Source organism: Sorex araneus, chromosome 1, assembly GCF_027595985.1.
Source record: "Sorex araneus isolate mSorAra2 chromosome 1, mSorAra2.pri, whole genome shotgun sequence".
Taxonomy (NCBI): domain Eukaryota; kingdom Metazoa; phylum Chordata; class Mammalia; order Eulipotyphla; family Soricidae; genus Sorex; species Sorex araneus.
The window spans coordinates 224,333,453-224,361,310 of NC_073302.1; the positions used below are offsets into that span (position 1 = coordinate 224,333,453).

Consider the following 27,858-nt stretch of genomic DNA (forward strand, 5'->3'; position numbering starts at 1 on the left):
TCTTCACATTAATATTTAAACATTTTCAGTCTCTTAAGATGTTTGAAAGAAAAGGGTCATACAAGATACATATTATCCTTCACAACTACTAGTCTATTTTCTCTTTCATAGTCAAGTTTCTTGAACAAATTATACTCATTGTTCCTCTTTTCCACCTTTTATGTAAACCTCGAACTGTTGTACTCTGTCCTTTTCTGCTCACAACCTCAGGGGAACTTTTTTTAAAGTCACCAGTAATCCTGGGTAAGACCAGTAGGTGGTTCTCAGTCCTTGCTGGCTTCTCAACAGTGGTGATACGACACAACCTCCTTTGTGTGGTGATCCCGTCCTTAAATGTTTGATGCTGACTTCTCATTTGCGTCCCATCTTTCCCTTTTCTCTAGTCTCATCTATGGGGGTTGCCCTTGTCCCTTTGCCGTTGGAGTTAGAATTCTGTCTGCCACCCTCTTAGACCATACAATTTTCCATGTCGTACTTGGTTTCTACATCTCCGAGATCTCTTTTGATTTTCAGATTCACAAAACTCTGGATCTTCACATAGCTACTTTGATAGCCCACAGCCAGCTCAACAGAATGCTGAGAGTAGAATGTGCTTGACCTTGCCCTCTGCTGCAGTTGGTGGCAGTACACTTCGCTCCTCTGAGCTGGGATCTGGTGTAATCTTTTCCTTTCCTTCATCTGTCTGGCTCATCTCAACCCAGTCATTCAGTCACAAAACCTTTTTTTTTTGTTTGTTTGTTTTTGGGTCACACCCGGCGATGCACAGGGGTTACTCCTGGCTGTTCACTCAGGAATTACCCCTGGCGGTGCTCAGGGGACCATATGGGATGCTGGGATTAGAACCGGGGTCGGCCGAGTGCAAGGCAAACGCCCTACCCGCTGTGCTATCGCTCCAGCCCCCACAAAACCTTTAAGTCCATTGCTTGCCCAGCTTTCTCCATGTCCATCTCTCTGTTGGAGGCCACCTTTCTTTCTTCCATAGCTTATTTGCCACAGCCACCCATGATTCCACCTACGCATTCCTTTCTCACCACCATCTGATCTCCGCTTTCAACCAAAGTCGTCCTGAGCAGACTCGGGTCTGATGGTCCTTTCCCTGCTTTAGATCCCTCCATGGTGACATGGCGTATTTTGGGATAAAGCCCCAGCGCTGTGGTCGTTGCCTGGCTAACCTTACGTTCCTTACGCTACACACATGGGTATGTGTTTGTTCCAAGTGCCTCTTTTGTCCTTACGTGGTTGCCACTTCCAGTCCTCTGTGTGTGTGTGTGGGGGGGGGGGGGTGTCAGAACACAGACAGCACTCCATGGCCAGCTTCTGTTTGTGTTTTGACCGCTGTCCCCGTCTGTGCAGGTTCAGCTGGGAATGGGAGAAGATAGAGAGCATTCTGTAAACATTTATTACCTTAATATGGTGTGGTTCTCTTTGAAAGAGTCTATCTCACCGTGGGGCCGGAGCGATAGCACAGCGGGTAGGGCGTTTGCCTTGCACGCGGCTGACCTGGGTTCGATCCCCGGCATCCCATATGGTCCCCCAAGCACGCCAGGAGTAATTCCTGAGTGCAAAGCCAGGAGTAACCCCTGAGCATCGCTGGGTGTGACCCAAAAAAAAAAAGAAAAAAAAAAGTATCTCACCGTGATTCAGTTAAAAAAATATTGCGTGGTTCTGTCTGCTTATTGTTTGACTTTTCATTTGGCTTTAGACCACTTCAAGGTACACTTGATGCTTTTCAGCAGAGACTAGATGGAATGACTTTAGAAATTCACATAAGAAGGATTCCTGATACCATAAATTTGAGCTTGGGCTCCTTCATTCTAATTTTAAACTCCTTAGGGGGAAAAAAATGAAGTAGCTTTTTTTTTTTAATAGCCTATTGGCCCATCTCTTTTGCTGTGGTCTGTTTTTCAAAGTTTGTATGTTCCGTGCAATAAAGAACAAAACTGTAGAAGATTTTAAAAAATTTAATCATGGTGGTTTTGTGTATCTCATAAAAATAATACTTTGAATGCAAAAATGTATCTCGGGCCGGAGCAGTAGCATAGCGGGTAGCGCATTTATTTGCCTTGCACGCAGCCGACCTGGGTTTGATTCCCAGCATCCCATGTGGTCCCCCAAACATCACCAGAAGTAATTCCTGAGTGCAGAGCCAGGAGTAACCCCTGTGCATCGCTGGGTGTGACCCAAAAAGCAAAAAAAGGAAAAAAAACCAGTATCTCATAAAAGCAGTACTTTTTTCTTTTGGCTACTTGGTTTGTTTTTCTAATCTGAGTATATAGCAGTAGAATTGCTTGTTCATTTGCACTGTGCTGCCAGGTTCCCTTTCCTTGAATCGTTGAAGTCTTCTGTGAGTGAAGTGAAAGTGATCCCTTGGAGGACAGGCTAGCGAAGGGGTTCTATAGTACCCCTTGCTTCAAGTCAGAGAGCTTCACTGGAGATTGGAGGTGACCGTTGTTCCTCCGGCAGAGTAGGGCAGAGCCAGGGTTAGCAAACTCTGAATCAGTGCTGAGGCTGTCTGCAAGTGAAACTGGACTCACCTCTCACTGATAGAGCTGCATTTTAGGAGGGACGGCAGACATTCCTGCCGAGAGAGCTGTCAGAGGTCCTTGGTCTTTGCAAAATTGGTCGAGAGCGTTCAGAACATTTCCCCCTTTCATTTTTATGGCACAGTAAGCTTCTTGCAAAGAGGATTGGGCCGAGGGGTGTGGCTTGGACACCTGTGGCCTGAGATCCCTGCTGTGTCCACACGACCATGACATTTCACTTCTTTGTGGAACTTCCACCACAGAACTGGTGAAGTAGTTTTAAAGTATATTTTTATTTTTATTTCTAAAATATTGAGGCTCGTGTGAGAGTGTTAGTGCATCGGGTAGGGCGCTTGCCTTGCACGTGGCCAACCCAGGTTGGTCTGCAGTTCCCATATGGTCGGTCCCCTGAGCACTGCCAGGAGTAAGTCACCCCTGAACATCACCAGGTGTGGCCCCAAAAACAAAAGCAAAAAAATGCTGAAGCTGAGACTCCCTTGGGAAATACATGTGTTGTCTGAATCCTAGCCAGCATCTGTTCAAACTTAGAAAGTTCATTAGAATAAATGTGAAAGAAATTAGTAACATTTGACTCTTTTGTAACTGGAGAGATTTTATTGAATTCCTTTTACTGTTGCATACAAGTATGGTGTAGTATGTTGTAGAGTTGTATTCCAAAGGTTTACCCAAAACCCTAGAAAGCCACTGTTTGAAAGCTGTACTAGGATTCAACTCTAATATGCTCAAGAAAGGAAAATAGATAGCTACACCCTTAAATCAGAATGTTCATTGGTTAAAAAAAATATTTTTTCCTAAGTGATGAGAAGGTGGAGGAAACTGGGTGTTCCCTGAAGAACATTTTGTCATCTCCTGGGCTATTGAGAAGTTGATTTCTGGGATTTCATGGAACAGTTTTTTAGGATATACCATTTTTATACAGGTGTAGTCGTGCACATGATTTTCATGCATTTATACATTGGTAGGTATCTCATGAAGGGTATATCTGCACATTGAATCCCATTGTTCATTATTCCACTTAATCTTTGCATTTTAAGTTTCTGCTTAAGACACTCTGACTTTGACATGCTGCTCCTCAGAGGCAGGGTTGGGATGGCTTAAAGGAGGATTAATAAAATAGGTATCATTTGTTTATATTATCATATGCTAATTATTTTGCTGAGATATCTTAGACTTAATGACTAACTCCAGATTAATTCCTACCATAACAAGCTTGGTAGCTTAACAATTTAGGAAAAGAGAGAAATGATAGGAATAGGGATCTTCAGTGTATATGAGTGCTTTTAATTAACTATTTGGCAATTTAAAAAATACTAGATTTCATGCTTAATGGCTTGTATGATGAACTTTAACTTTTCATGCTTGATGGCTTGTATGATGAACAATCCTGAGCCAGAGAGATAGTACAGTGGGCAGGACACTTGCTGAGAGCCTGGCTGACCCAGGTTATTCCCTGGCACCATGGATAGTTCCCTGAGTGATGCCTGAGCACAGAGTCAGGAGTATATTCTGAGCCCAGTGATGTGTGCCTCCCCCCAAACAAACAAGAATCCAAATAAAATGGATCATTCCAAAAAGATAAGTATTTCCTGTAAGATACGATTTCTACAGCGAAGAGTACACTCTCATTTATTATCCCCCCAAATGACACTAGATGAGGAAGAATTTTGATGCTAACTAGTTCTGCTTAATCACTTGCTCCGTTCTTAGTGAGTGTTTAGGCAGAAGCTAGTTCTAGAGGGTTCAAGTTCCTTTGTACCAGATACATTCTGATTAGTTTGGAGGCTGGTCTTCTGTGGAAGACACATGCTAATACATCAACCCTAAACGTTTACTTTATTTTATTTTAATTTTTTTTTTTTTTTTTGCTTTTTGGGTCACACCCGGTGATGCACAGGGGTTACTCCTGGCTCTGCACTCAGGAATTACCCCTGGCGGTGCTCAGGGGACCATATGGGATGCTGGGAATCGAACCCGGGTCGGCCGCGTGCAAGGCAAACGTCCTACCCGCTGTGCTATTGCTCCAGCCCCATTTACTTTTTTTTTTTTATTTTAAAACAAATTTATCTTTTTGGTTTTGGGGCCGTACCTGGAGGTGTTCAGAGATAACTCCTTCCTCTGCACTCAAGAATTGCTTGTGATGGATTCAGGTCCTCATGAGCTGCGGGGGATTGAACCCTGGTTGGCCGTGTGCAAGGCAAGGGCCTTACTTGCTGTGCTATCACTCCAGCCCCTCAACCCCAATTTTTAGTATTGCTATTGAGACCTGTATCATCAAAAATCAAGATTCCTGAGCCATTTTATCCATTTCCTGTTAGTTTTTAAAGGTTTATAAACATACTCAGATACATTTTTGATATAACAGTAAAGCACCATTTTTGGAAGAACCTTCCCTTAATATTTGGTTTCTAGGGCACAGAAAAATCAGTTCTCTTGAAGGAATCAGAAGGTTGTTTGCTACTTCTTGATTCTTCCTGTTGCAAATGTAGCTTTTAAAATGGGAATGTTATTTGGCTCCCTATGTAAATTTTCTTTCAGAATATAAAAATAACATAACCCTTTATCCCCATATGCCACAAGCACTTAAGGGACAGTGCCAGTTGCTAGGAAAAGCCAGCCCAGGAACCAGGATATGATCGATAGCACTAATGGACACAGAATAGTGCTAGGGGAATATAGTCTGTTGTTAAGTGGCGGAAAAAATCTGTAGGTCCAGGTGGGTTGTCTTATCCTCAGAGGGCACTGAACTCTCTTCAAACCTCGCAAGTCATTGGCTTGCCTCTTAATGAACAATGAATGCTAATTTGGGTTGAGCATACAAATGGTATTTATAAGAAATCTTTTCTGAGTAAAATTAATAGATTTAAAAAATGTTGGCAGACTTGAGAGAGCAGAAGTTAAGTCATTTACCTTGCATGTGGCTGCCCCTGATTGTTCCAGGGCCCAGGGTCACAGCTGGAGGTATTTGGGGGACCACATGATGCCATGGATCAGAAGTGTAACTCACTGAAAGTCCAGGGCTAGAGTTCTGTATAAGAGGAATAAGAAAGGTAGATGTTGAGTCTTTATCTGTGTCTCTTCCTTCTCTGTGACCTCAGTCATTTCACCCTTGAGTCTTATTTTTCATCTGCTAAGAATAGATTATGATCTCTCACATGCATATTGCTTTGTGACAGTAAAATGTGTCTGAAGCATCTGCAACAAAGCTGGTTCCTGGTCATTTCTAGTGCCTCCCTTCCTGCTCCTTATTTGCTTTGTTTGATTATATTGCTAGGGCTTTGCCAACATCACTGCTTTTGTTCTCATACTTCCGGGAGCATACCCCTTCCTGCTTCTTTATTACATCTCACATAAAATCATAGGCTTAAGCACAACAAGTTTTGGACACCCAGAGTCAGAAAGATAGTAGCATGCTGCAGTGGTCGACGAAAAGAAAATCTCAGCAACGCAGAGAGGACTCACTGGACTGAGCTTACGAGTTGCGTGCAAGAGACCAGGGCTCCGTTCCTAGCGTTGTATGATCCCCCGAGAACCATGGGGACTGACCCCTGAGCACAGAGTAGCCCCAAAACTGGTTGGGTGTGGTCCCTCTCCCAAAATAATCATCATCTGGAACTACTTGGGTCGAGATGTAAGCCAGTGGTCAGAGGTGCATGCGTCACTCGCAGACTCGAGTATGTCTTGATCGTTGTGTGATGCCGCCTTTGGTGCTGTTTCCCGGCTCGGCTGGGTGGAAGCAGGATGCATTGCTGGCTGAGCATCAAAAAGTCCATCGAACGAGGTTAGCTGAGTATCAGGAGGGACACCCAGGAACCCCAAAAAATTTGGGGAAAGGAATCAAATCCGAGAATAAGAGCGTTCAGGACTCCTCTTCCAACCATGAGAAGCTAGGGATGGTGCTTTTGCTTTACATGATGGGTATAAACATGTAAGACACGTGATGTGGTGTGGGTTTTGGTATTTGTTTTGGGGGCATGGGTCACACTTGTGCTCAGTGCTTACTCTTGATTCTGTGCTCAAGAATTACTCCTTGCATGCTCAGGGGACCATATGGGATGCCAGGTATTGGGCCTGGGGTGTCCACATGCAAGGCAAAGCACCTTACCTGCTATGCTGTCGCTTCATTCCTATGAGTTGGTTTTTATAGTAACAATTAAATTGCAAGCCTTTGAAGAGATAGCTTGTAAAATGAAGCTTCAATGAATTTAGCAATGGCTGAACTCAGTTCATATAATAAGCCATTATTAAGAAAGTTTGCTTGGTTTATTTCAGTAATTACTAACCCCTAGGGCAGAGAGAGTTGCTGGTAACTGATTAATGACTTTACAGTAATTGTGAAAATATTTCTTTGTGTTGGGAGGGATACTGGGTTCACTGGTGGTGGAGAATGGGCACTGGTAGAGGGAGGGGGTGCCCTAACATTGTATGAGGGAAACACAAGTATGAAAATGTGTAAATCTGTTACTGTACCCTCATGGTGATTCACTAATTAATAAATTAAAAAAAGAAGTAAAATAAATAATGGATAAAAAAAAAAGAAGAAGACCACATATTGTGAGTGGCACATACATAGATTAAGGCTCTTATTTTTGCATGTGTTTAAACCTGTTTAATTCCCCCCACCTGCATTATATATGGTGCCCTGAGCACCACCAGGACTATTACAGGAGGGAACTCTAAGCACATAACCGAAACCAAAAAGGAACTCTTTTATAATTTGAGTCAACTATTTCCTTTTCTCCAGCCTAATATTTATTATTAATATTCTGGAAAATACATTGATTTTTCAGTTGAATTAAATAGAGAACATGCATTAATACAAAAATATTGAGCTTTACTTTTGAAGACTGGTGATTTAATAAACTCCTCTGTGGTAAGAAAAAAAATATTTCTTTGTGTTATTTTAAATGTGAAACTTACATTTTTAATCCAGTTTCACTACTCCCTTTTTACTCTTAATTCTATTCAAACTTTAATTATATACTATATAAAGTATTAAAATTTGAAGACTAACTTTGATGTGGTTTGTATTCTAAGACAATATACTTCCTGGCTCTCTTGGAACTTAGCTCTCTGCTCCTGTACACACACTGTTGCACATCTGTGTCTTCTTTCCCTGTTTTGTAAGAGAATCGAGGCAGGTTACATGGTGGGGCTTGGGGAAGCATCTCTTGTTACTTCTAAAAGCATTGAAGTACCATTGCAAGGAACACTCATAAATCAAGAACAGAGAAAGGAACAATCCAGTAGTAAAAACAGGGCCTTTTTGTGCAAGGATCACACATGGGCTCTTTGGCATGAGATGGAGAGGCGGAGTCCGGAACCAGCTCCTAACTGTATGACTGAGCCCTACCTCTGTCCCTTTCTAGGGTGAATAAATCCCTAAAATCTCTGTCTGTAAAAGGAGGACTCAATGAATTAACAAGCGTAGATGGTCTTGAGAATAGTTCTTGGTGCGTTGTGCCCAGTAAGTGCTAAGTGTTAGTGCTGTTGCTAAGTGTTAGTGCTGTTGCTGTGGCTGTATCGTTATATTTATTTTTAATTAATTAATTTTACTTGCTCTTTGGGTCACACCTGGTGATGCACAGGGGTTACTCCTGGCTCATTCACTCAGGAATTAACTCCTAGAGGTGCTCAGGGGACCATATGGGATGCTGTGAATCGAACCCGGGTTGGCCGTGTGCAAGGCAAACGCCTTACGTACTGTGCTATTGCTCCAGCCCGTGGCTATATATTGTTGTGATCGAAGTGGCACTCGTTTGTGGTGCTTGCAGGGGCTTGGTTGCCCACTTGTAGTTGCCTGGCTGCACCACCAGAGGTCTCATTCCTTTCGTTCTGCATATGCATGTTCTGGGGGTTGTGCATGCCCAGGGTCCCTGGGGGGCTGACATACCTGCTGGCTGTGGTTTCACTCTAGCACTTGTATCCCTTTTTTAGTTGGAGAGCTCTCAGCGGCCAGACACCTGGCTGGAGGTGGAGATCACCTGCCCTTGCGCCGCCAGCGGATCCAGACAGCAGTTTCTGGGGCTGCTCGGCTTGTGTGGGCAGCTCCAGGTGCATGGTCTCTGGTTGCAGGACAGGTGCTCCCACCCAGTTCATCTCTCTCTCTTCTCTGTTATTTGTTGTTGGTACTGTTGTTGCAGTCACCACACTCCTATTGTAGTGCTTGTACACCTTGAAAGTTTTAGTTGTGTCTACTAAGGGTTGCAAATCGGGTTTCTATGCATTGGCTACCATTCTTGCCAGGGTTGCACCTCTTTAGTTTTGGTGTTTGCACATGTACTCACCAGGGGTCCTGCTCTTGTGATGCTCACTCACATTCTGGTTGTAGAGTTTGCAGTGCGGGCTATGGGGGTCACTTGTCATTACCCATCTGCTCACTGGGGGTCATGCTTCCTGGCCAGGATGCTCACATACCTTTTAACGGCCATGCTTGCTGGGGTGTATATGTGGGGTCTCATCCCTTCGTTGTGGTGTTTTCACATGTATGGCTGTTGTATGATCAACGGTTTCACGGATCATAGACAGTAGAGCTGCTGGCATCATACATGGTGCATGTGGTAGCACTGGGGATTGACCTTTCAATCATATACCTGTGAGGCAAGTGTTCTAAGCCACTGAGCCATTCCTCTAAGCCCCCAGTGTTTTTTTTTTTCTAATTACAGTGATGGGGTGCCAGAGCAATAGTACAGCAGATAGGACGTTTGCCTTGCACATGGCTGACTCGAGTGTGATCCCATATGATCCCCAAGCACCATCAGAAGTGTTCCTGAGTGTGGAACCAGGAGTAACCCCTGAACATCATTGGGTGTGACCCCTCCCCCAAAAAGGTCAAAAAATTACAGTGATTTAAAAAATATATATATATATGATGCCCAACTTCCTGCATAGCAGAAACAGAAATCTGAATTGAGATTCTGGTTCTGTTGTTAATGCATTTGTAATTCTGTAAATAATAGTTTATATTATTCTAGAATAATCCTAATTATTGTAGAATAAAAAGTCAGTAGAGGACAATTTGAAATTGCTATTAGTGATAAAATAGCTGTTAGACTTTGAGCTGTCAGCTTCATGTTTAGGAATTTATTTTAGCAATTTATTTATGAAAAAGATCATGACTGGTTCATCTCGGCAGGTCAGCATCCAGATCTCAGACTTTCTGCTTGCTCCTTCAGCCTTGCAAGCTATTATTCATACTTTGTGCCCATAATTCTTTCTATGGTTGCCTGTTGTGTCGAAGCAGCAGCTCTGCTCATCACACCTCACACTGCACACTACACACCTGCTGTCTCTGGGAGAAGACTGACAGGGAAGGACAAGTTTAACACCCGGCCTAATTCCTCGAAGACCCTCAGATTCACCCTCAGAGCACAGTAAACACAGTGGAAGAGCTGCACAGAAGCTCGAGTTCAGTGAGTGGAAATTAAGGTTTGGGGGGCCGTAACCATCGTAAGTGGGTAGGGCGTTTGCCTTGCACTCGGCTGACCCAGGTTTGATCCCCAGCCTCCCATCTGGTCCCCTGAGCACCATCAGGAGTAATTCATGAGTGCAGAGTCAGGAATAACCCCTGAGCATTGCTGGGTGTGACCCATACGGCAAGAAATAAAACATAGCAGACAACACGGAAGGTTCTGCCAGCACCAGCCCGCTCTGCAGCCTCACAGAGACTGACTGCAGTGATGCCACATGGAGGAAGTTTGATGGGCTCAGAGTAAGGTGGCACTGGTGGTCAGCAAAGTAAAATATGAGCAAAAAAAAAAGAGAAGCTTTCCACTGCTGCATGAGCATGATCCCAGAGGCCAGCTAAACTACTTTGGGCACCAGCAGCTTGCAGAAATGTCTCTAGGCTGTGAACTGAGCCACTGCTCCATGCAGCGCCAGGAGGAAAGGGTTTCTCGGCTTTTCCATTTTATGAGCACCACAAAAGGGAAGTAAAAGCTTGCAGCGATGCAATTTCTGGTAGAAATTTCCCTGGACTTAGTTACTAAAATACAGAAATCCAAAACTTCATATCTCTTAATTGTCAGCAGTGGGAAACATTATCAAATGGTTCCTTTTCAACAGGTCTGAATTTGGGGGGCAAACTCCAAACAATAATAGTGAGTTTTTTGTTGAAATATTGAAGGTAATCAAAGTAAAGTGAAATCTATCAGCTACACAGGCGGGGGGGGGGTTGGGGAGGGGGGGTATACTGGGGCCCCTGGTGGTGGAAAATGTGCACAGGTGATGGGATGGGTGTTGAGCGTTCTAAAATGGAGATTTAAGACTGAAAGCTCTGTAACTTTCCACATGGTGCTTCAATAAAAAAAAAAAGAGAGGGGAAAAAATGCAAAAAAAAAAAAAAAGAGAGAGAGAAAACAAGAATGGTTTCACCCAAGTAAATAGTAGGGTAATGCTTGTTACTGTTTCTGGCTCTGAACTATACATTCGATTTGATTCCTGTCATTAAATAGTGGTTCAGTGGGGGCAGTGTTGTTGTGTTGTTTTGTTTTAAATTGGGGGGGGCAGGGCAGTCTCTTTTGCATCATGGAGGTTGGTAGTAAGAGATAGAGGTACTATTCTTATTTTCCTCTCTCTCTCTCTTCCCCCCCCACCTCTCTCTCTCTCACACACACACATACACATACACAGCACATATTTTCATTCCTATGCATGGATCTAGTGAACTTAGATGAACTAACAGTAACTTCAAATTTTTGCCTCAGTTCTTTGGGAGAGGCACAGAGTGGGGTAACTAGTGAGAAACCTAGTTTCACCCCTTGTCTGCTCCTGGCTTGGTTCTATTTTTTTTTTTTTTTTGCTTTTTGGGTCACACCCGGCGATGCACAGGGGTTACTCCTGGCTCTGCACTCAGGAATTATCTCTGGCAGTGCTCAGGGGACCATATGGGATGCTGGGAACCGAACCCAAGTTGGCCGTGTGCAAGGCAAACACCCTACCCGCTGTACTATCGCTCCAGCCCCTGCGCTTCTTATTCTTGAGCAATGACTTGTTACTGATCAAGACAGATCACGGTGTCTTACAAGTTTCTTCTCCCCTTACAGGAAAAGCCCTACTTGTGAAGGTGGAGGAAGGACCTGATTCTTGCTGGGAGCACGTGTGATTCTTAACCCAGGGTGTACAGAAGGTTCTGGAATTATCTCTTGTTGCCTTTGTGAGAATCATCTTTTTTTGAGGGGTGGGGATGGGCCACACTGGCTGTGCTCAGGACTTACTCCTGGCTGAGCTCAGGGATTATTTCTGGTGGGACTCTGGGGACCATTTGGGGTGCTGGGTATCGAAGGCAGGTCAGCATGTGCAAGGCAAGTACCTCACCTGCTGTACTATCACCCCATCCTGGGAAGTGTCCTTTCTAAATTTTGTTTTTGTCTTACCAATATTTCTGGGATTCCTGTTTGTCTGATACAGCAGAGATGCCGGCTAACCTATAGACTTGCTTGAAGCCAGAGTCATGGTGGATGTCGGGAAGTGGCCAATCTTCACCCTGCTCTCGCCTCAGGAAATCGCGTCTATTCGGAAGGCATGTGTCTTTGGCACCTCAGCCAACGAAGCCTTGTATGTTACTGATGATGATGAGGTAAGAGTCTCTCAGAACTCATTTTGGAGCTTGACTTAAAATATTCGGTGTGAAAAGTGAGAAATGCTGAGGGCTAAAGAGAGCTTGAAGTTCCGAACCCTGTGCCTTGCTTGGTTTCTCAGTTTTATGCCCCTTCACCCCTCCTGTTTCTTGAGGTGCTTAGAATAGCCATGTCCCTTCAGACTTGGGGCCTGTCGGCAAAGCTTAACTTTTTTCTGACTTGCCTCCTCCTCCCTACTGAGCCCTCAGACAACTTCTGGTTGAGTACGTTAGGCCCAGAGATGCAGAACTATTTTTTTTTTTTTAAGGTCTTTGTATTTGGACTGAACTACAGCAACTGTCTTGGAACTGGAGATAATCAGAGTACACTTGTCCCCAAAAAGCTAGAAGCCTTGTGTGGAAAGAAGATAAAGAGCCTTAGTTATGGGAGTGGACCCCATGTTCTTCTCAGCACCGAAGGTAAAGAGGGCCCAGTGCCAGCTTTCAGTTTGTGGAGCTTGAGCAGCAGACTAAGGGCAGGGGAGTGGAGCGAGGACTGTCAGATGCCACGGGCTAATTCACTTCTGTGGGGGGGTACACAGAACATCTCAGGTTAACTCAAACAGTCATGGATGATTTGCTAATGAAGCAGATTTCTGGGATTTTAGATGGCACTCAGTAAATTTGTGTAAGATTAAATACAGCAAGTGAAGAGGTCCGCTGTCTTAATTTTTCAATGTATGTGTGGCAGTATGGCAGCTTTCAGGTCTTGTACACTTGTTTAAACATAGGTAATGGAATCCTTCTCATTTGTGTTGGTATAGTAAGAAAAGAGTGTGGGATACATGTGGTTAGATTCTTCTTTTTTACTTTTATTTATTATTTTTAATTGATTCACTGTGAGATACACAGTTACAAAGTTGTTCATGATTGAGTTTCCGTCATACAGCATTCCAACACCCATCCCCTCATCAGTGCACATATTTCATTACCAATGTCTGTGGTTTCCCTCCCGCCCCCACAGCCTGCCTGTATGGACACTTTGCTTCTCCCTCTCTCTCTCTCTCTCTCTCTCTCTCTCTCTCTCTCTCTCTCTTAGTCACTGTGGTTTGCAATACTGTAGTGAATGGATATCCTACAAACCACCTTACATCCCTTCAGTACTCAGTTCTTGTCGATGATCATTTCCAGTTATCAGTGTCACATTGGTCCCTTCTCCAGCCTGACTGCCCCTCTCCCTTTGTGGCAAGCTTCCTGCCATGGGCCAGTGTTTCTGTCCCTTGTTCTATTGTCCTTTGTATTACTCTCACAATGTGTTATCATTCTGTGTCTTTCCCTCCTCTTTGACTCAGTATGGTGCTCTTCATGTCCATCCACGTGTAAGCAAATTTCATGACTTCGTTTTTCCTAGTGGTTTCGTATTTCTCCATTGTGTAGAGGTGCCATAGTTCTTTATCTGCTCATCTGTTCTCCAGAGCTTGGGTTGTTTCCAGATACTGGCTACGGTGACTAGTGCTGCAATGAACATAGGAGTGAAGATGCTTTTCTGCAGTATGTTTTTGGTCCCTCGGGGTGTATTCCCTGGAGCAGCATTGCTGGGTCATATGGAAGCTCAACTCCTAGTTTTTTGATGAATGCCTATATTGTTTTCCAAAAAGACTGTACCAGTCGACATTCTACCAGCAGTGAATGAGGGTTCTTTTCTCCCCACATCTGCACCAGCACTGGTTGTTCTTGTTCTTTATGATGTGTGCCAGACTCTGTGGCATCTTCATTTCTTTTTCTTTCTTTTTTAATTTTAATTTTTTGAATCACTGCGAGAACAGTTACAAAACTTTCCAGTTTAAGTCTCGGTCAAACAATGATCAAACACCCATCCCTTCACCAGTGCACATTTTCCATCATCAAGAACCCCAGTATAACCCCCCATCCCACCCCTCCCCCTGCCTGTGTGTCAGATGATTTCCACTTGACTCTCTCTCCACTTTGATCACATTCAATATTTTGACAAAAGACCCACCATTATTATTTGAAATTTCCCCCAACAATCATGCCTTCGGAAAAGGCATCATTAGGTAATTTGTTTTCTATTGCTGATTATGAAGAGCATATTATGTCATGTGGCGAGCGCGCGATTTTGGATTTCTGATATTTTAGTAATAAGTCTGGAGGAATTTCTGCCAGAAGCCGCTGGTTTCCGAGATTGATTTGTGTACCTCTGGGATCATGGCCGTTCAGGAGTCAGGAGCTGTTCCTGGGTGGCAACTCGTGGCCTCGTAGGGGCAGGGGGAGGGTCTGGTTCCACCCCACATCCCGTGAGGCTCGAGTGTTTTGTCATTGCAGCCTCATACCTGACTGTCCAGTAGACTCTGAAAAGATGGCGGCCACCGTGCTGCTGGGGAGAAAAGGCAGAAGGGACAAACACTGTTCCCCACCCGGGGTGGCATGGTGCCATAGTTTAATGCTCAGACCAGGTGCATTTCTGCCAAAAGCCGCTGGGTTCCGAGATTGGTCTGTGTGCCTCTGGGATCATGGCCATTCAGGAGCCAGGAGCCATTCGTGGACGGCAACTTGGGGCCTCGTCAGGGCGGGGAGAGGGTTCATTTATTTCTTTCTACCTCCCCAAGCACTCTGAAGAATGGGACTAAGGTCATTTTTGGTAATTCATCTGTGCTGTGGGCAGTCAGAACTCTAAAAATGTGTTACATATAACCTCAGTTTCCCCCTCTAAGTCTTAGGCACCTTTGCTCATGCTCCCTCTCTAGGTCAGGGCCTCTGCATTGGGGAGTGGGGGGGCATGGAGAGGCACGGGTTATTCTCTGTAGTGTGGCAGTGGTTTTTCAACCGTTGTTTATCTTTGGATCAGCACTGGGCCATAGTCCATCAGTTTAAAGGTGTTGTATTTGTGAGGCAGATAGTTTCCCTGCATTTTTGTTTGGTTGGTTTTGGAGCCACACCCGGCAATGCTCAGGGCTTTGATCCTGGCTCTGCACTTGGGGTTTTGGAGCCACACCCGGCAATGCTTAATGCTCAGTGCTCAATGCTCCTGGCTCTGCACTTGGGGTTTGCTCCTGCTGGGGCTCAGGGGACCATATGTGGTGCTAGGTCAGACCTGGGTCAGCTGTGTGCAAGACAAGCACCTGACCTGCTGTACCATGACTCCGGCCCTCCCTGAGGTTTTGATTATAGATTGGGGACTCACAGCTTTCTTGAATGCTGCCATAGGTCTAGAATTGAGATTTTCAGTTGCTTTCAACTCCCTTTTTCTCTAGCTGAGAGGTGAGATCTGAGCGTGACCACCTAGTGTGAGTAGAGCTGGTGTTGCATAATGAAGTGATTATCCCTCTGCTGCATAGCCATGCCCCTGGCCATACACTGGTGCTTTCAGACAGCTGCTGCTTTGATGACTGGCTCTGTTTGTCATCCATTATGACCTGATTGAATTTTCCTTAGCATGTCTTTGAGTTTTTTGGTACTGGGGGCGGGGAGGGGTGCTCAGGGATCACTGTTGGCGGTGCTAGGGAGACATATGCAATGTGGTGGTAAACTGTGAGTGATGCAGGTAAGGCAGGCATCTTCCCTCCTATGCTATCTCTCTTCCCAACTATTTTTAATTAGTCCTTGACTTATAAAATTCTAAGGCAGGTTTTTAGAGCAAACATATTAAACACAGATGTTCTAATTCTAGTTTTTCTTGAACATGGTGTCCATTGGAAATTACAGCTTTTGGAACTGTCTTCAGACTCCAGGTCAGGCAGTTTTAACTGTCTTGAGTATTACAGTTAAGATATAAGTCAAAGGGCCAGAGAGACAGTACTGGGAGTAAGATGCTCCCTTTGCTGAGCCCAGGTCTCTCTCTCACCATGATCCTCCAGGCACCACCGAGACTGGTCGTAGAGTACAGAGCCAGGGTCCCTGAGCACCACTAATTGTGGCTCGCCCCATCCCACGTCCACACAATATAGAGTGTCCACCCCAGCAACACTGCTTGTGTCTGGAGAGGTAGTACAGGAGCTAAGGCAGACGTTTGCTTTGTATCCTGCTGACTTGGGTTTGAGTACTCAGCACCACATATGGTCCCTTGAGCCCTTTGAGCCAGGAATAGCTCTAGAACACCACTGGTGTGGCCAAGTGGAGAAAATTTATTATATTTGAAAATAGCAAGAGGTACAGTCTCTAAATTATCAGAAGTCCAGAAGGAAAGAGAGAAAGGGTTGTTACTAAACATAATTGCTGAGAACTTCCACAGTGTGAGGAGGGCGTGTTGGCTGATCCAGGAGCCCAGAGAGTGCCAGATAGAACCCAGAACAATGCCAACACATATTGCAGTCAGAATGGAAGAGTCAAAGAGATCATTTAAAGCCGAAAAAGAAAGTAAAGCCTAAAGTACAAAGGAAACCAAAGGGAATTCCCACCAGATTTCTCACATGAGACTCCACAAGCAAGAAGAGAATGGAATGGTACCTAACTACTGAGTGAAAGGAACCCCCAGGGCTGGAGCACAGCACAGCCGTAGGGCATTTGCCTTGCACATGGTCAAACCGGGTTTGATCCCCAGCATCCCACATGGTTCCCTGAGCACTGCCAGGAATAATACCTGAGCATCTCGGCGTGTGACCCAAAAAGCCGAAAAAAAAAAAAAGAAAGAAAAGAAACTCCCACTAAGAATGCTATACCCAGCAAGGTTACTACTCTGATATGAAGAAGTAATAAAACTTTCTCAGACAGATAACAGCTGGAGATACTGTTGAATCTAAACCAACAATGCCTGGAATATTGACTTGCCCTATAAACAACAAATGTCAAATGGGGGAAAAATATGTTCAAATTCCTCATAGAAGAATGGGAACAAATTCCTTTATGTCAGTCATTTTTCTAAATGTCAGTGGATTGACCTCACCTAGCAAAAGGCACAGAATGACTGGAAGGGTCAGAAGGCAAAGTTCAACGTTCCGCAACTTAAAGAGACACATCTGAACTTTTACAATAAACAGGATCAGAGGAAAAGGCCGGTCAACAATCATACAGACCAATGGTAGACTGAAAATGGTAGGGTGACCTTATTCAGACCAGCTGGCATTCAAAACTAAAGCAAGTAAGAAATTGAGATGGGCATTACATACTGATTAAGAAATCGAAAGATCAAGAGGACTTAACTCTCCTCAGCACTGAATGAAATAGTGCAGAGCTTATAAAACAGCTGCTACTAGACCCAGCGAGGTGCATCAGTGGGAAATTCTAACACCCCCTTTCCTCACTGGGTAGACCAATCAAACAGAACACCAGTAGGAAACAAAACCCTAAGTTAGGAATTGCAAGAACTGGAATTAATAGACATCTACAGGACCCTTTACCACTCCACCCCCAACCCCTCCCTCAAAAAAGTTGAATAGATATTCTCTCCAGCATGTGTGGATCATTTTCCAGGATAGATAGCATGCTAGGGCCTCATTCAAGTGTTTGTAAGGTCACAAAAATAGAAATCATAGTATTGTTTAGGCCACAATGCCATGAAGTTAGAAATTAACCGTAAAAAGAAAATTGGAAGGATTGAAGTATTTAGAAACCAGACAGCATGCAGTTAACTCTCGGTCAGAGGAAATCAAAGAAGAAATGAAAAAATTTCCTGAAACTATTCAGTGTGAAGATCCAAACTGTCAGAACCTCTGGGGAAAGCAGGCAAGGGGCCATCCAGAGCCCTCAGGGTTACACCGGAAACAGGAAAAATCTCAAATCAATAACCCAACCTCAGAGCTTGATAAACTAGAAAAAGAACAATAAATAAATCCCAAAGTAAGTAGAAAGAAAGAAATGAGAAAACTTAGGGAAGAAATCAATTACGTGGAAATCAAGAAAACAGCACAATAGGTTGGTGAAACCAAGAGCTGTTTTTCTTTGAAAGAACAAACAAAACTGACAGACTTTAAGCCAGACTCATGAAAAAAAGGAAAAACCCGTATTATTTAGATAAGGATGAAAGGGGGAGAGAATACAACAGATACCTTAAAATACAAAATATGTTTAGAGATGACTATGAACAGCTAACTCTGTACCACTAAGCTGGAGAATCTAGAAGAAATGGATGAATTCTTAGAATTGTACAACCTCCCCAGACTGAACCAGAAGTAAATAGACCTCAGCAGGCCAGAGCAAGGAAACAAAATGTGATTCAAAGTTTCTTCAAGAACAAAAGCCCTGACCCAGATGAGTTTGCTGTTACATGTGTATGACCAGGTTCAATCTCAGGAACCTATGTGGCCCCACCCAGTTCTATCCGGAGTGACTCCTGAGCACTCCTGGGTGTGATCCCCACAAAAGAAAGTTGAATATATTTTAATAAATGTGAATAGCAAGAAAATAATATGAACTCAAGTTTTAGAAACTTACAGGTTTTCGTATTTGGTAGAGTTAACTTTATTTTTTTACTTCTTAGAGTTTTTAATCTTTATTTTTGTTCTTTTTTTTTTTTTAATGCTTTTGGGGTCACACCCAGCGATGCTCAGGGGTCACTCTTGGTTCAGCACTCAGAAATTATTCCTGGTGGTGCTCAGGGGACTATGTGGGATGCCAGGATCGAACCTGGTTCAGCCATGTGCAATGCAAATGCCTTAACCCCTGTACTATCACTCAGCCCCTATTTTTGTTCTTCTCAGTGGACATTCTAATTTTTCTAGCCCAGAAAGTAACTCAAAGCATTTTTAACCATTATTTTAAAATTATGAATTTGTGTAGAAAAAATGGGCATCTTTGATATTGCGTTTTCTTATTCAAGAATAATGTATGTATATCTGTCCAAGTTCATTTTTTTGTATCCTAGGAAAACTCCCATTTGAACATTTCTTCTTTTGTTTTTTGTTTTGTTTTTTTGTTGATGTTGTTTTAGTTTTTGGTCCACATCTGGCAATTTTCAGATGTTACTCCTGACTCTGCATCAGGGATCATTCCTGGTGAGGCTTGAGGGACCGTTCCGGGATGCTTGGGAATCAAAGCTGACCCAGGTCAGCTGCATGCAAGGTGGCCCAGGTACTATCTCTCTGGCCCCCTGTTTGAATCTTTTTATCCTGTTGGAATTTTAACGTGATATTGTGTTTCTGGAAAAAAAAAACCCTTTAGAATCATGAACCTCATCTTAAAGATGAAATTTCCCATTTGCATTTTGTCATTAGTTTCTGTAGCAAAGAGAAGGAGTTGCGAAACATACCTCAGAGCTTCTTCAGAGTCTCAGGAAGAGATATCAGATGTGTTGGGATCAGAGTTGTGCTAGAGGTCACCAGAAACCTACTCACATGCTCTTCCGGTCATGCAGGGACTGCAGTCAGTGGCAGCAGTGTGAGAGCAGCCCCTGGGTGCTGTTGTCGGTGGGTCTAGGTGTCCTCCCAGAGTGATGGCTTTGTTTCCTGGGAAGGCGGAGTCAGGAGCATGACTTGGGGATGTTACTCCTGAAACGCAGGAATGCCTTAGGGAAAAAGACACGAGTAATCCTTCCAGAGATGACGCAAAACAGAAAAATCACTTTACACAATCCTAAAAAAGATTAAAAATTTTAAAAAGGCAGGCTTGGGGATACAAGGGAAATTGGATTTGGGTGGAAGATGCTGGTGATGGGATTGGTGTTGGAACACTGTGTGCCTCAAACTCAATCATGAATAACCTGTAAATCGCGGTATATTCATAAAAGTTGTTAAAATAATTCAGCCAGAGAGAAGCTCTCAAATATGTGTAATATGTTCAAATAGTATACCTCTTTGACACGAGGAAATGGAAAGACATTCCCTGCTCATGGATTGGAAGAATTAATATTGTCAAAATGGCAATTCTCCCCAAAGCATTGTACAAATTCAATGAGATCCCTATAAGGATACCCTTGACATTCTTCAAAGAAATGGAACAAGTGCTCCTGAAATTCATATGGAACAATAAGCCCCCACGAATAGCTAAAGCAATCCTTGGGAAAAATAAAATGGGAGGAATCAACCTCCCCAACTTCCAACTCTACTACAAAGCGGTAGTCATTAAAACAGCATGGTACTGGAACAAAGGCAGAGCTGCAGACCAATGGAACAGGGTTGAATACTCTAACATACACCCCCAAATATATGATCATCTAATCTTTGATAAGGGAGCAAGAAATGTGAAGTGGAGCAAGGAAAGCATGTTTAACAAATTGTGTTGGCAAAACTGGACGGCTACATGCAAAAAAATGGGCTTAGACCTCCACCTATCACCATGTACAAAAGTCAGATCAAATTGGATTAAAGACCTCAACATCAGACCAGAATCCCTAAGGTACATTGAAGATAAGGTTGGCAAAACCCTCCACGACATTGAAGTCAAAGGTATCTTCAAAGCTGACATGCCACTGGCCAAGCAAGTGAAAACAAAGATCAATAAATGGGACTATCTCAAACTAAGAAGCTTCTGCAACTCAAAAGAAACAGTGACCAAAATACAAAGACAATCTACAGAATGGGAAAGGATATTTATGCAGTACCCATCCGATAAAGGGTTGATAACAAGGATATACAATGCACTGGTTGAACTCCACAAGAAGAAAACTGTCAACCCGATCAAAAAATGGGGTGATGAAATGAACAGAAACTTTTCCAAAGAAGAAATCTGAATGGCTGAGAGGCATATGAGAAAATGTTCAACATCACTAATCATCAGGGAGATGCAGATCAAAACAACAATGAGATATCATCTCACACCACAGAGACTGGCCCACATCCCCAAAAACAAAAGCGACCGGTGTTGGCGTGGATGTGGGGAGAAAGGGACTCTCCTTCACTGCTGGTGGGAATGCCAACTGGTTCAGCCCTTTTGGAAAACAATATGGACGATTCTCAAAAAGTTAGAAATTGAGCTCCCATTTGACCCAGCAATACCACTCCTGGGAATATATCCCAGAGAGGCAAAAAGGTATACTAGAGATGACATCTGCATTTCAATGTTCATTGCCGCTCTGTTTACAATAGCCACAACATGGAAAAAACCAGAGTGCCCGAAAACAGATGATTGGCTAAAGAAACTCTGGTATATTTACACAATGGAATACTATGTAGCAGTCAGAAAACATGAAGTCATGAAATTTGCATATAAGTGGATCAACATGGAAAGTATCATGCTGAGTGAAATGAGTCAGAAAAAAAGAAACAGATATAGAAAGATCTCACTCATATGTGGAATATAAAGTAGCTGAGAGGTACAAGCTTACAATGTTGCGTACAAGCTTACAATGTTGCGATTCCTGGCAGACATTTCTCTGGACTTACTTACTAAAATACTAAAATACAGAAATCCAGAACTATGCTGCTGCTAGTGCGGCCTCCTGACCTCATATCTCTTCATTCTCAGCAATGGAAAACAAATTACCAAATGCTTTCTTTTCAGCAGATCGACTTTAGGGGGGAGAAACTCCAAATCAATAATAGTGAATTTTTTTTGTTTAAATATTGAATGTAATCAAAGTAAAGTGAAAGTAAAGTGAAATTTACCAGTTACACATGCGGGGTGGGGGGAAGAGGGGAGGTATATCGTGATTCTTGGGGGTGGAATATGTGCACTGGTGAAGGGATGGGTGTTTGAGCATTGTATAACTGAGACTTAAACCTGAAAGCTTTGTAACTTTCCACATGGTGAATCAATAAAAGAAAAAAAAAATAGTATACCTCTTTTCTCTGACTTTGCAAATTATACACATACCAAGGATTGCTTTAGACTTGATATTTGGTAAAGTATGGTAAAAGTTAGGATTGAATTTTCCTTTTTTTTTTTCTGCCCATTTTTCATGGTACCCAGCACAGAAACTATTGAGATGGACAAAGGGTTGAGAAGATCCAATTTGTATATAATTTGTTCAGTTGTGTACAATTTGTATACTTTGACTTCCTGGCCCAAAGCTATCAGTATAATCCTAAATCCCTTCTTCAATAGATTTGTATCTTTTTTTATCCATTCCTCTTGCCCCAACCCTTCATTATCAGTGGTTACATTATAGTAGGAGACAATGTGTAAGAAATTAGGCTTGGAGAGTGAGTTGTGCAAATTCTGGGGAGGCAAGTACAGGAATTACCATGTCTGCTTAGAGCTGATTCTTTGTATGTGGCCATCATGTATAGATGGAGTTGTTTACGCCTGGGGCCACAACGGATATAGCCAGCTTGGAAATGGGACGACCAATCAAGGCATTGCCCCCATCCAAGTCTGTACCAATCTCTTGATCAAGCAAGTGGTTGAAGTAGCCTGTGGTTCTCATCACTCTTTGGCTCTGGCGGCTGATGGAGAGGTAAGTGCCCTGATTTAGTCTCTAAGTTGTGATGAAATGAATGAATGAATGATGAAATGAAACCTCCACCATCCACCCACAGTACTCTTCTAATTCTTCGAGCTCGTTAAACAGTATCTCCACTCCCTCCTTCCCCGAAGCTTTGGCTACCACCATTCGACTTACTGTCTCTGATCTGACTATTCTAGCTATGTCATCAGCAGAGCCTGGCAAGCTCCCCGTGGCGTATTCGATATCCCAGATTCTGACTTCTTCTTTCCTTTCTTCTAACCACTAATTAGTAGTCCAGAAGTTTATTTCTGTTTAACTTAGTCATCTGTTAGTCTTCACTGTATACCACACCTGAGTGAAATTACATGGTGTTTGTATTTCTTCAAATGACTTATTTCAAATTTCAGTGTAATAGCCTGTCTCTCCATGTTACTGCAAGTGGCAGGATTTTTGTTTAGCAACAAGTAGTATTGTTCATGTCTTCTTTTTAATTTTTTTTGCTTTTTTTTTGAGTCAAACCCGGCATTACTCCTGACTCATGCACTCAAGAATTACTCCTGGCAGTGCTCAGGGGGACCATATGGAATGCTGGGAATTGAACCCGGGCTGGTCGCATGCAAGGCAAACGCCCTACCTCTATGCTATTGCTCCAGCCCCTCCTTTTTTTTTTTTAAGTTTTTTTTTTTTTTTTTATTGAATAACTGTGAGATAGATCCTTACAAAGCTGTTCATGATTAGGTTTCAGTCATACAATGTTCAAACACTCATCCCTCCACCAGGGTACATTTCCCACCAATATCTCTCTCTCTCTCCCTCCCATTCTTCCCCCTCTTGCTCCCTTGCGCGCGCTCTCTCTCTCTTTCCCTCTTTCCCCTCCCCCTCCCTCTGCCTGTTTTTTAATCAGTTTTTTTAATTGTTTAGCTTTATGATTTCTTTATGCATTTTGCATAAAACTCCTTGCCAGATGTGTGCTGTACCACTATATTTTCCAGGTATTTGGAAATGCAACAGAAATGCATATGGAAATACAACAGATTTTTTTTTTAATTTATTTATTTTTAATTAGAGAATCACCGTGAGGGTACAGTTACAGATTTATACACTTTTGTGCTTATACTTCCCTCATACAAAGTTTGGGAACCCATCCCTTCACCAGTGCCCATTCTCCACCACCCGTAAACCCAGTGTCCCTCCCACCCTCCCCAATCCCATCTCCCCCCCACCCCACCCTGCCACTGTGGCAAGGCATTCCCTTCTGTTTTCTCTCTCTAATTAGCTGTTGTGGTTTGCAATAAAGGTGTTGAGTGGCCGCTGTGCTCAGTCTCTAGCCCTCATTCAGCCCGCAACTCCCTTCCCCCACATGGCCTTCGACTACAATGTAGTTGGTGATCGCTTCTCTGAGTTGACCTTTCCCCGGAACGTGAGGCCAGCCTCGAAGCCATGGAGTCAACCTCCTGGTACTTATTTCTACAGTTCTTGGGTGTTAGTCTCCCACTCTGTTATTCTATATACCATAGATGAGTGCAATCTTTCTATGTCTGTCTCTCTCTTTCTGACTCATTTCACTCAACATGAAACTTTTCATGCCCATCCACTTAACTACAAAATTCTTGACCTCCTTTTTTCTAACAGCTGCATAGTATTCCATTGTATAGATGTACCAAAGTTTCCTCAACCAGTCATCCGTTCTGGGGCATTCGGGTTTTTTCCAGATTCTGGCTATTGTAAACAGTGCTGCGATGAACATACATGTGCAGATGTTGTTTCGATTGTACTTTTTTGCCTCTCTGGGATATATTCCCAGCAGTGGTATTGCTGGGTCAAATGGGAATTCAATATCTAATTTTTTGAGAGTCGTCCAAATTGTTTTCCAGAAGGGCTGAACCAGTCGGCATTCCCACCAGCAGTGAAGAAGGGTCCCTTTCTCCCTACATCCTCTCCAACAGCGGTTGCTTTTGTTCTTTTGGATGTGTGCTAGTCTCTGTGGTGTGAGGTGGTATCTTGTGGTTGTTTTGATCTGCATCTCTCTGATGATTAGTGATGTAGAGCACTTTTTCATGTGCCTTTTGGCCATTCGTATTTCTTCCTTGGTAAAGTTTCTGTTCATTTCTTTGCCCCATTTTTTGATGGGGTTGGATGTTTTCTTCTTGTAGAGCTCAACCAGTGCTTTATATACCATTGATATCAACCCCTTATCTGATGGGTATTGTGTAAATATCCTTTCCCATTCTGTGGATAGTCTTTGTATTCTGGTCACTGTATCTCTTGCGGTGCAGAAGCTTTTTAGTTTAATGTAGTCCCAGGAAATACAACAGATTTTGCATATTAATTTGAATTTTTTGGAGTGCGGGGCTCCACGCTTGGCAATGTTCAGTGGTTACTCGTGGCTCTGCACTGAGGAATTATGCCTGGCTGAATTCAGGCGTCCATTTAAGGGGCCAAGAATGAACCTGGGTCAGCCACGTGTAGCACAAATGCTCTACCCACTGTGCTATCCCTCCGGCCCCATTCATCTTGCTACTTTGCTATATTTGCTTATTTTTCAGATAATGTAATGTCACAGCAGATAGTTAGCATTTCAGTAGATATAGGACCACCTGCTCATTCTCTAAATTCAAAGCTTATTGTTTTGTTTTGGTTTGGTTTATACCCTGAAGTGCTGAGGATTTACTCCTGGCTCTGCACTACTCCTGGCTGGGCTCAGGGGACCGTATGGGATGCTGGGGATCAATCCTGGGTCAGCCATGTGCAAGCAAATGCCCTACATGCAGTACCATCACTCCAGCCTCTGAATGCTGGTGGGTGCTAGTTGAGCCTTGTATGCTACTGGTTTTGCTCATTGCGCGCAGTGGGCTTCAGCACGACTTTCCCATCTATCTGGCCATGCTTCTCCTGAGGTGGTTTAGCAGCATGGCGTTGCAGCCGAGACACTTATTTGCAGGAGAAGTTGGGTGTGGGTGGAGCCCTGGGCCTTCCAGCAGGTGGGGACTCGGCTCCCCTCCATGCCCAGGAAGGCTCCGGAGGCCTGGGCCTGGAGACGGGGTTTGCCGGGGTCGGCTCAGCTGTGGATCTCTCTGAGGTTGGTCACAGATTTGGGCTGTTTATTTGCCAGCAGAATCTGATGATTCTGCTTTCTTTTATCATTTTTTTTCCTCCACGTCCATAACCTTTGTTCAGGCCGTGTTATCTTCCTGGACTGTTGCCTTGATTTCTTGCTCCTTAGGCTGTTTTATCGACTTGACTGTCCAGTCTTTCTTGTATCACTGCGACGTTTAAAACACAAATGTTGTTCCCTTTTTTAAGTCCTTCCGTGATGTCACAGTGATTTTACCAAGCAGGAAGGTTGTGGGTGAAGAAGCTGGAGAAATGCAGGGATCCCACATTCCCTGACTGATGTGCTGAGGGCTATTGCCCAGACCATGTCTGAGCTAGTGCAACCAGAGTCGTCATCCATTTCCCCCAGGTCTTTTAAAATAAAAAAACTCTGTTTCACGGAACAAAGGATGTTTGAGAAGTGCAGAGAAATGGTGGTGAAAATTAGATAGATTCATTTATTTGTACAGCCTGTGTTCCTGCTTCATTTTAATCTTATTTTGCCCTTAACTGTGCTGCTTTGGAAAGTGTGCCCGTGCTGATGAGGATTCTGGACATTCCGAGACCCCGCCTTCAGGAAGTGGGAGCGGGTTACCACTTCTGGACCTGTGAGACAGATCTGTAGCACCTATTATTTTTAAGATCACAGTGGGTTTCACTATTGTTGCCTTGGGCAGCGTGACACACGTGAACCTAGAAAATGGTGACAAAAGGAAGAACTGTGAAAACCAGAACTTGGGACGTGTGCATTATCGCTGGCAGGTGAAGGGCAGGTTCTGTCAGGGCTGGGGTGGCTGATGGAGGAGGGAAGTCTCGGCTGACCCCTAGAGCCAGTGGTTTCTTTGGCTTCCGGTATCCCTTGTCCCCTTTAACTCTGGCCACACTCCTGTTTGATAGGACAACTTGATAATCTGAAGGTTTTTTTTTGTTTTTTTTTTAATCCTTGCTACTGATTTTAACTCAGTCATCTATGTGTCTTTTTATAGAAACCTTGTTTCCAGACTTGGCAACTCCCAGGCCAGAGTAAATGGGGCCCAGCTGAGCAGGAGGGAAGGGATTAGAGTCCAGTACTCTGAGATCCTGACACTGAGAGTGGCCTCCTGACCCGGTGTCGTTTCCATAGGGAAATGTGTCTCGTTAACATTTGTGAGCGCTACTGCGTTATGATGCGGAACAATGACTGATAATTACAGCTGAGATGACTGAGTTATCAGTGAAAGATTATGTAATATCTCGTACTGTTGAGTAGTGAGACAAGAAAGCGCATATTGGTTTCATGCGGTTTCCATGAGGTAGAAGTCTTTGTGCCCCTCAAAGTAAGTCTGTTTTCCACATTGCTGTTACCTGTGTTACTGATCATTTCCTGCTGATGTGCAGGAGGGTGTTCACAAGGTGTAATTATAAAGGCAGTAGAACACAGCAAGACACTCCCTTCAAATTTCTCTCTCACTACTTACAAGTATTAGAACCTCCAGCAAGTCACTTGCCATCTCTGTCTCCACTTCCTTATGCAGAGCGGAGTTGGGGCAGGGAGGGGTGCACGGTGGATAAGGTACTTGTCTTGCATGTGGCCACCCTGGGTTCAGTCCTCAGGACCATGTAAGGCCCATGAGCTCTGCCAGGAGTGATCCTGAGCACTGCTGTGGTGACCCAAAAGTAAACAAAAGCTAAATGAAGTTGAGATGATACTGCCTTCTTCTCCAGAAGCACGTGACAGGGTTCCTATGAGGATTAAACACATTAATGCATGTGAAGGACTTGTAACCCTGGAGCATAGTAAAGTTTTCTGAAGCATAAGACCACATTTATTTATTCATTCTCCAATGGTATAGACCTGATGGTTTGGTGCTCGCACCTGGCAGTGTTGGGGGCAGCCATGGTACTTGGGGAGCCCCCCAGGGCCAGGGTTTGATAGAGGCCCCCATGCACACCAGGCTGAGACCCTGACACTCGCACCCATGTTGTCTCCCCATCCCAGAATTTATTATTTTCACTTTCTGTTCTTCCCCCCTTATGTGCAGGTGTTTGCTTGGGGCTACAACAACTGTGGTCAAGTGGGCTCAGGCTCTACAGCAAATCAGCCGACTCCTCGAAAAGTCACAAACTGTTTACACATCAAGAGGGTGGTAGGCATTGCCTGCGGCCAGACCTCGTCCATGGCTGTTCTGGACAACGGTGAGGTGAGCTCTCTGCATTCCCGTCTCTTTCCACCGCCTTCTGTGAACTGCGTGGGTAGGTTGCGGGAAGACCAGTGCTCTGTTTTGTTTTTTTTTGTTTTTTTTGCTTTTTGGGTCACACCTGGCAATGCTCAGGGGTTAATCCTGGCTCTGCACTCAGGAATTACCCCTGGCGGTGCTCAGGGGACCATATGGGATGCTGGGATTCAAACCCGG

The 27,858-nt window shown here is 43.8% G+C and overlaps 1 protein-coding gene across 4 annotated transcripts in view; it reads left to right on the plus strand.

The window, feature by feature from the left end:
* RCBTB1 (RCC1 and BTB domain containing protein 1) overlaps positions 1–27,858 on the plus strand; it is a 55,409-nt gene that overhangs the window by 6,288 nt on the left and 21,263 nt on the right. The window contains exons 2-6 of one of the 4 annotated variants that reach the window (XM_055143501.1): positions 11,585–11,694; positions 11,949–12,117; positions 12,426–12,576; positions 22,215–22,381; positions 27,487–27,645. In XM_055143501.1, coding sequence (XP_054999476.1) covers positions 11,992–12,117; positions 12,426–12,576; positions 22,215–22,381; positions 27,487–27,645 — 603 coding nt within the window. In that variant the 5' untranslated portion in view covers positions 11,585–11,694; positions 11,949–11,991. The remainder of the gene's footprint in view (positions 1–11,584; positions 11,695–11,948; positions 12,118–12,425; positions 12,577–22,214; positions 22,382–27,486; positions 27,646–27,858) is intronic. The other 3 variants (XM_004604487.2, XM_055143512.1, XM_055143522.1) reach the window with 3 other exon arrangements.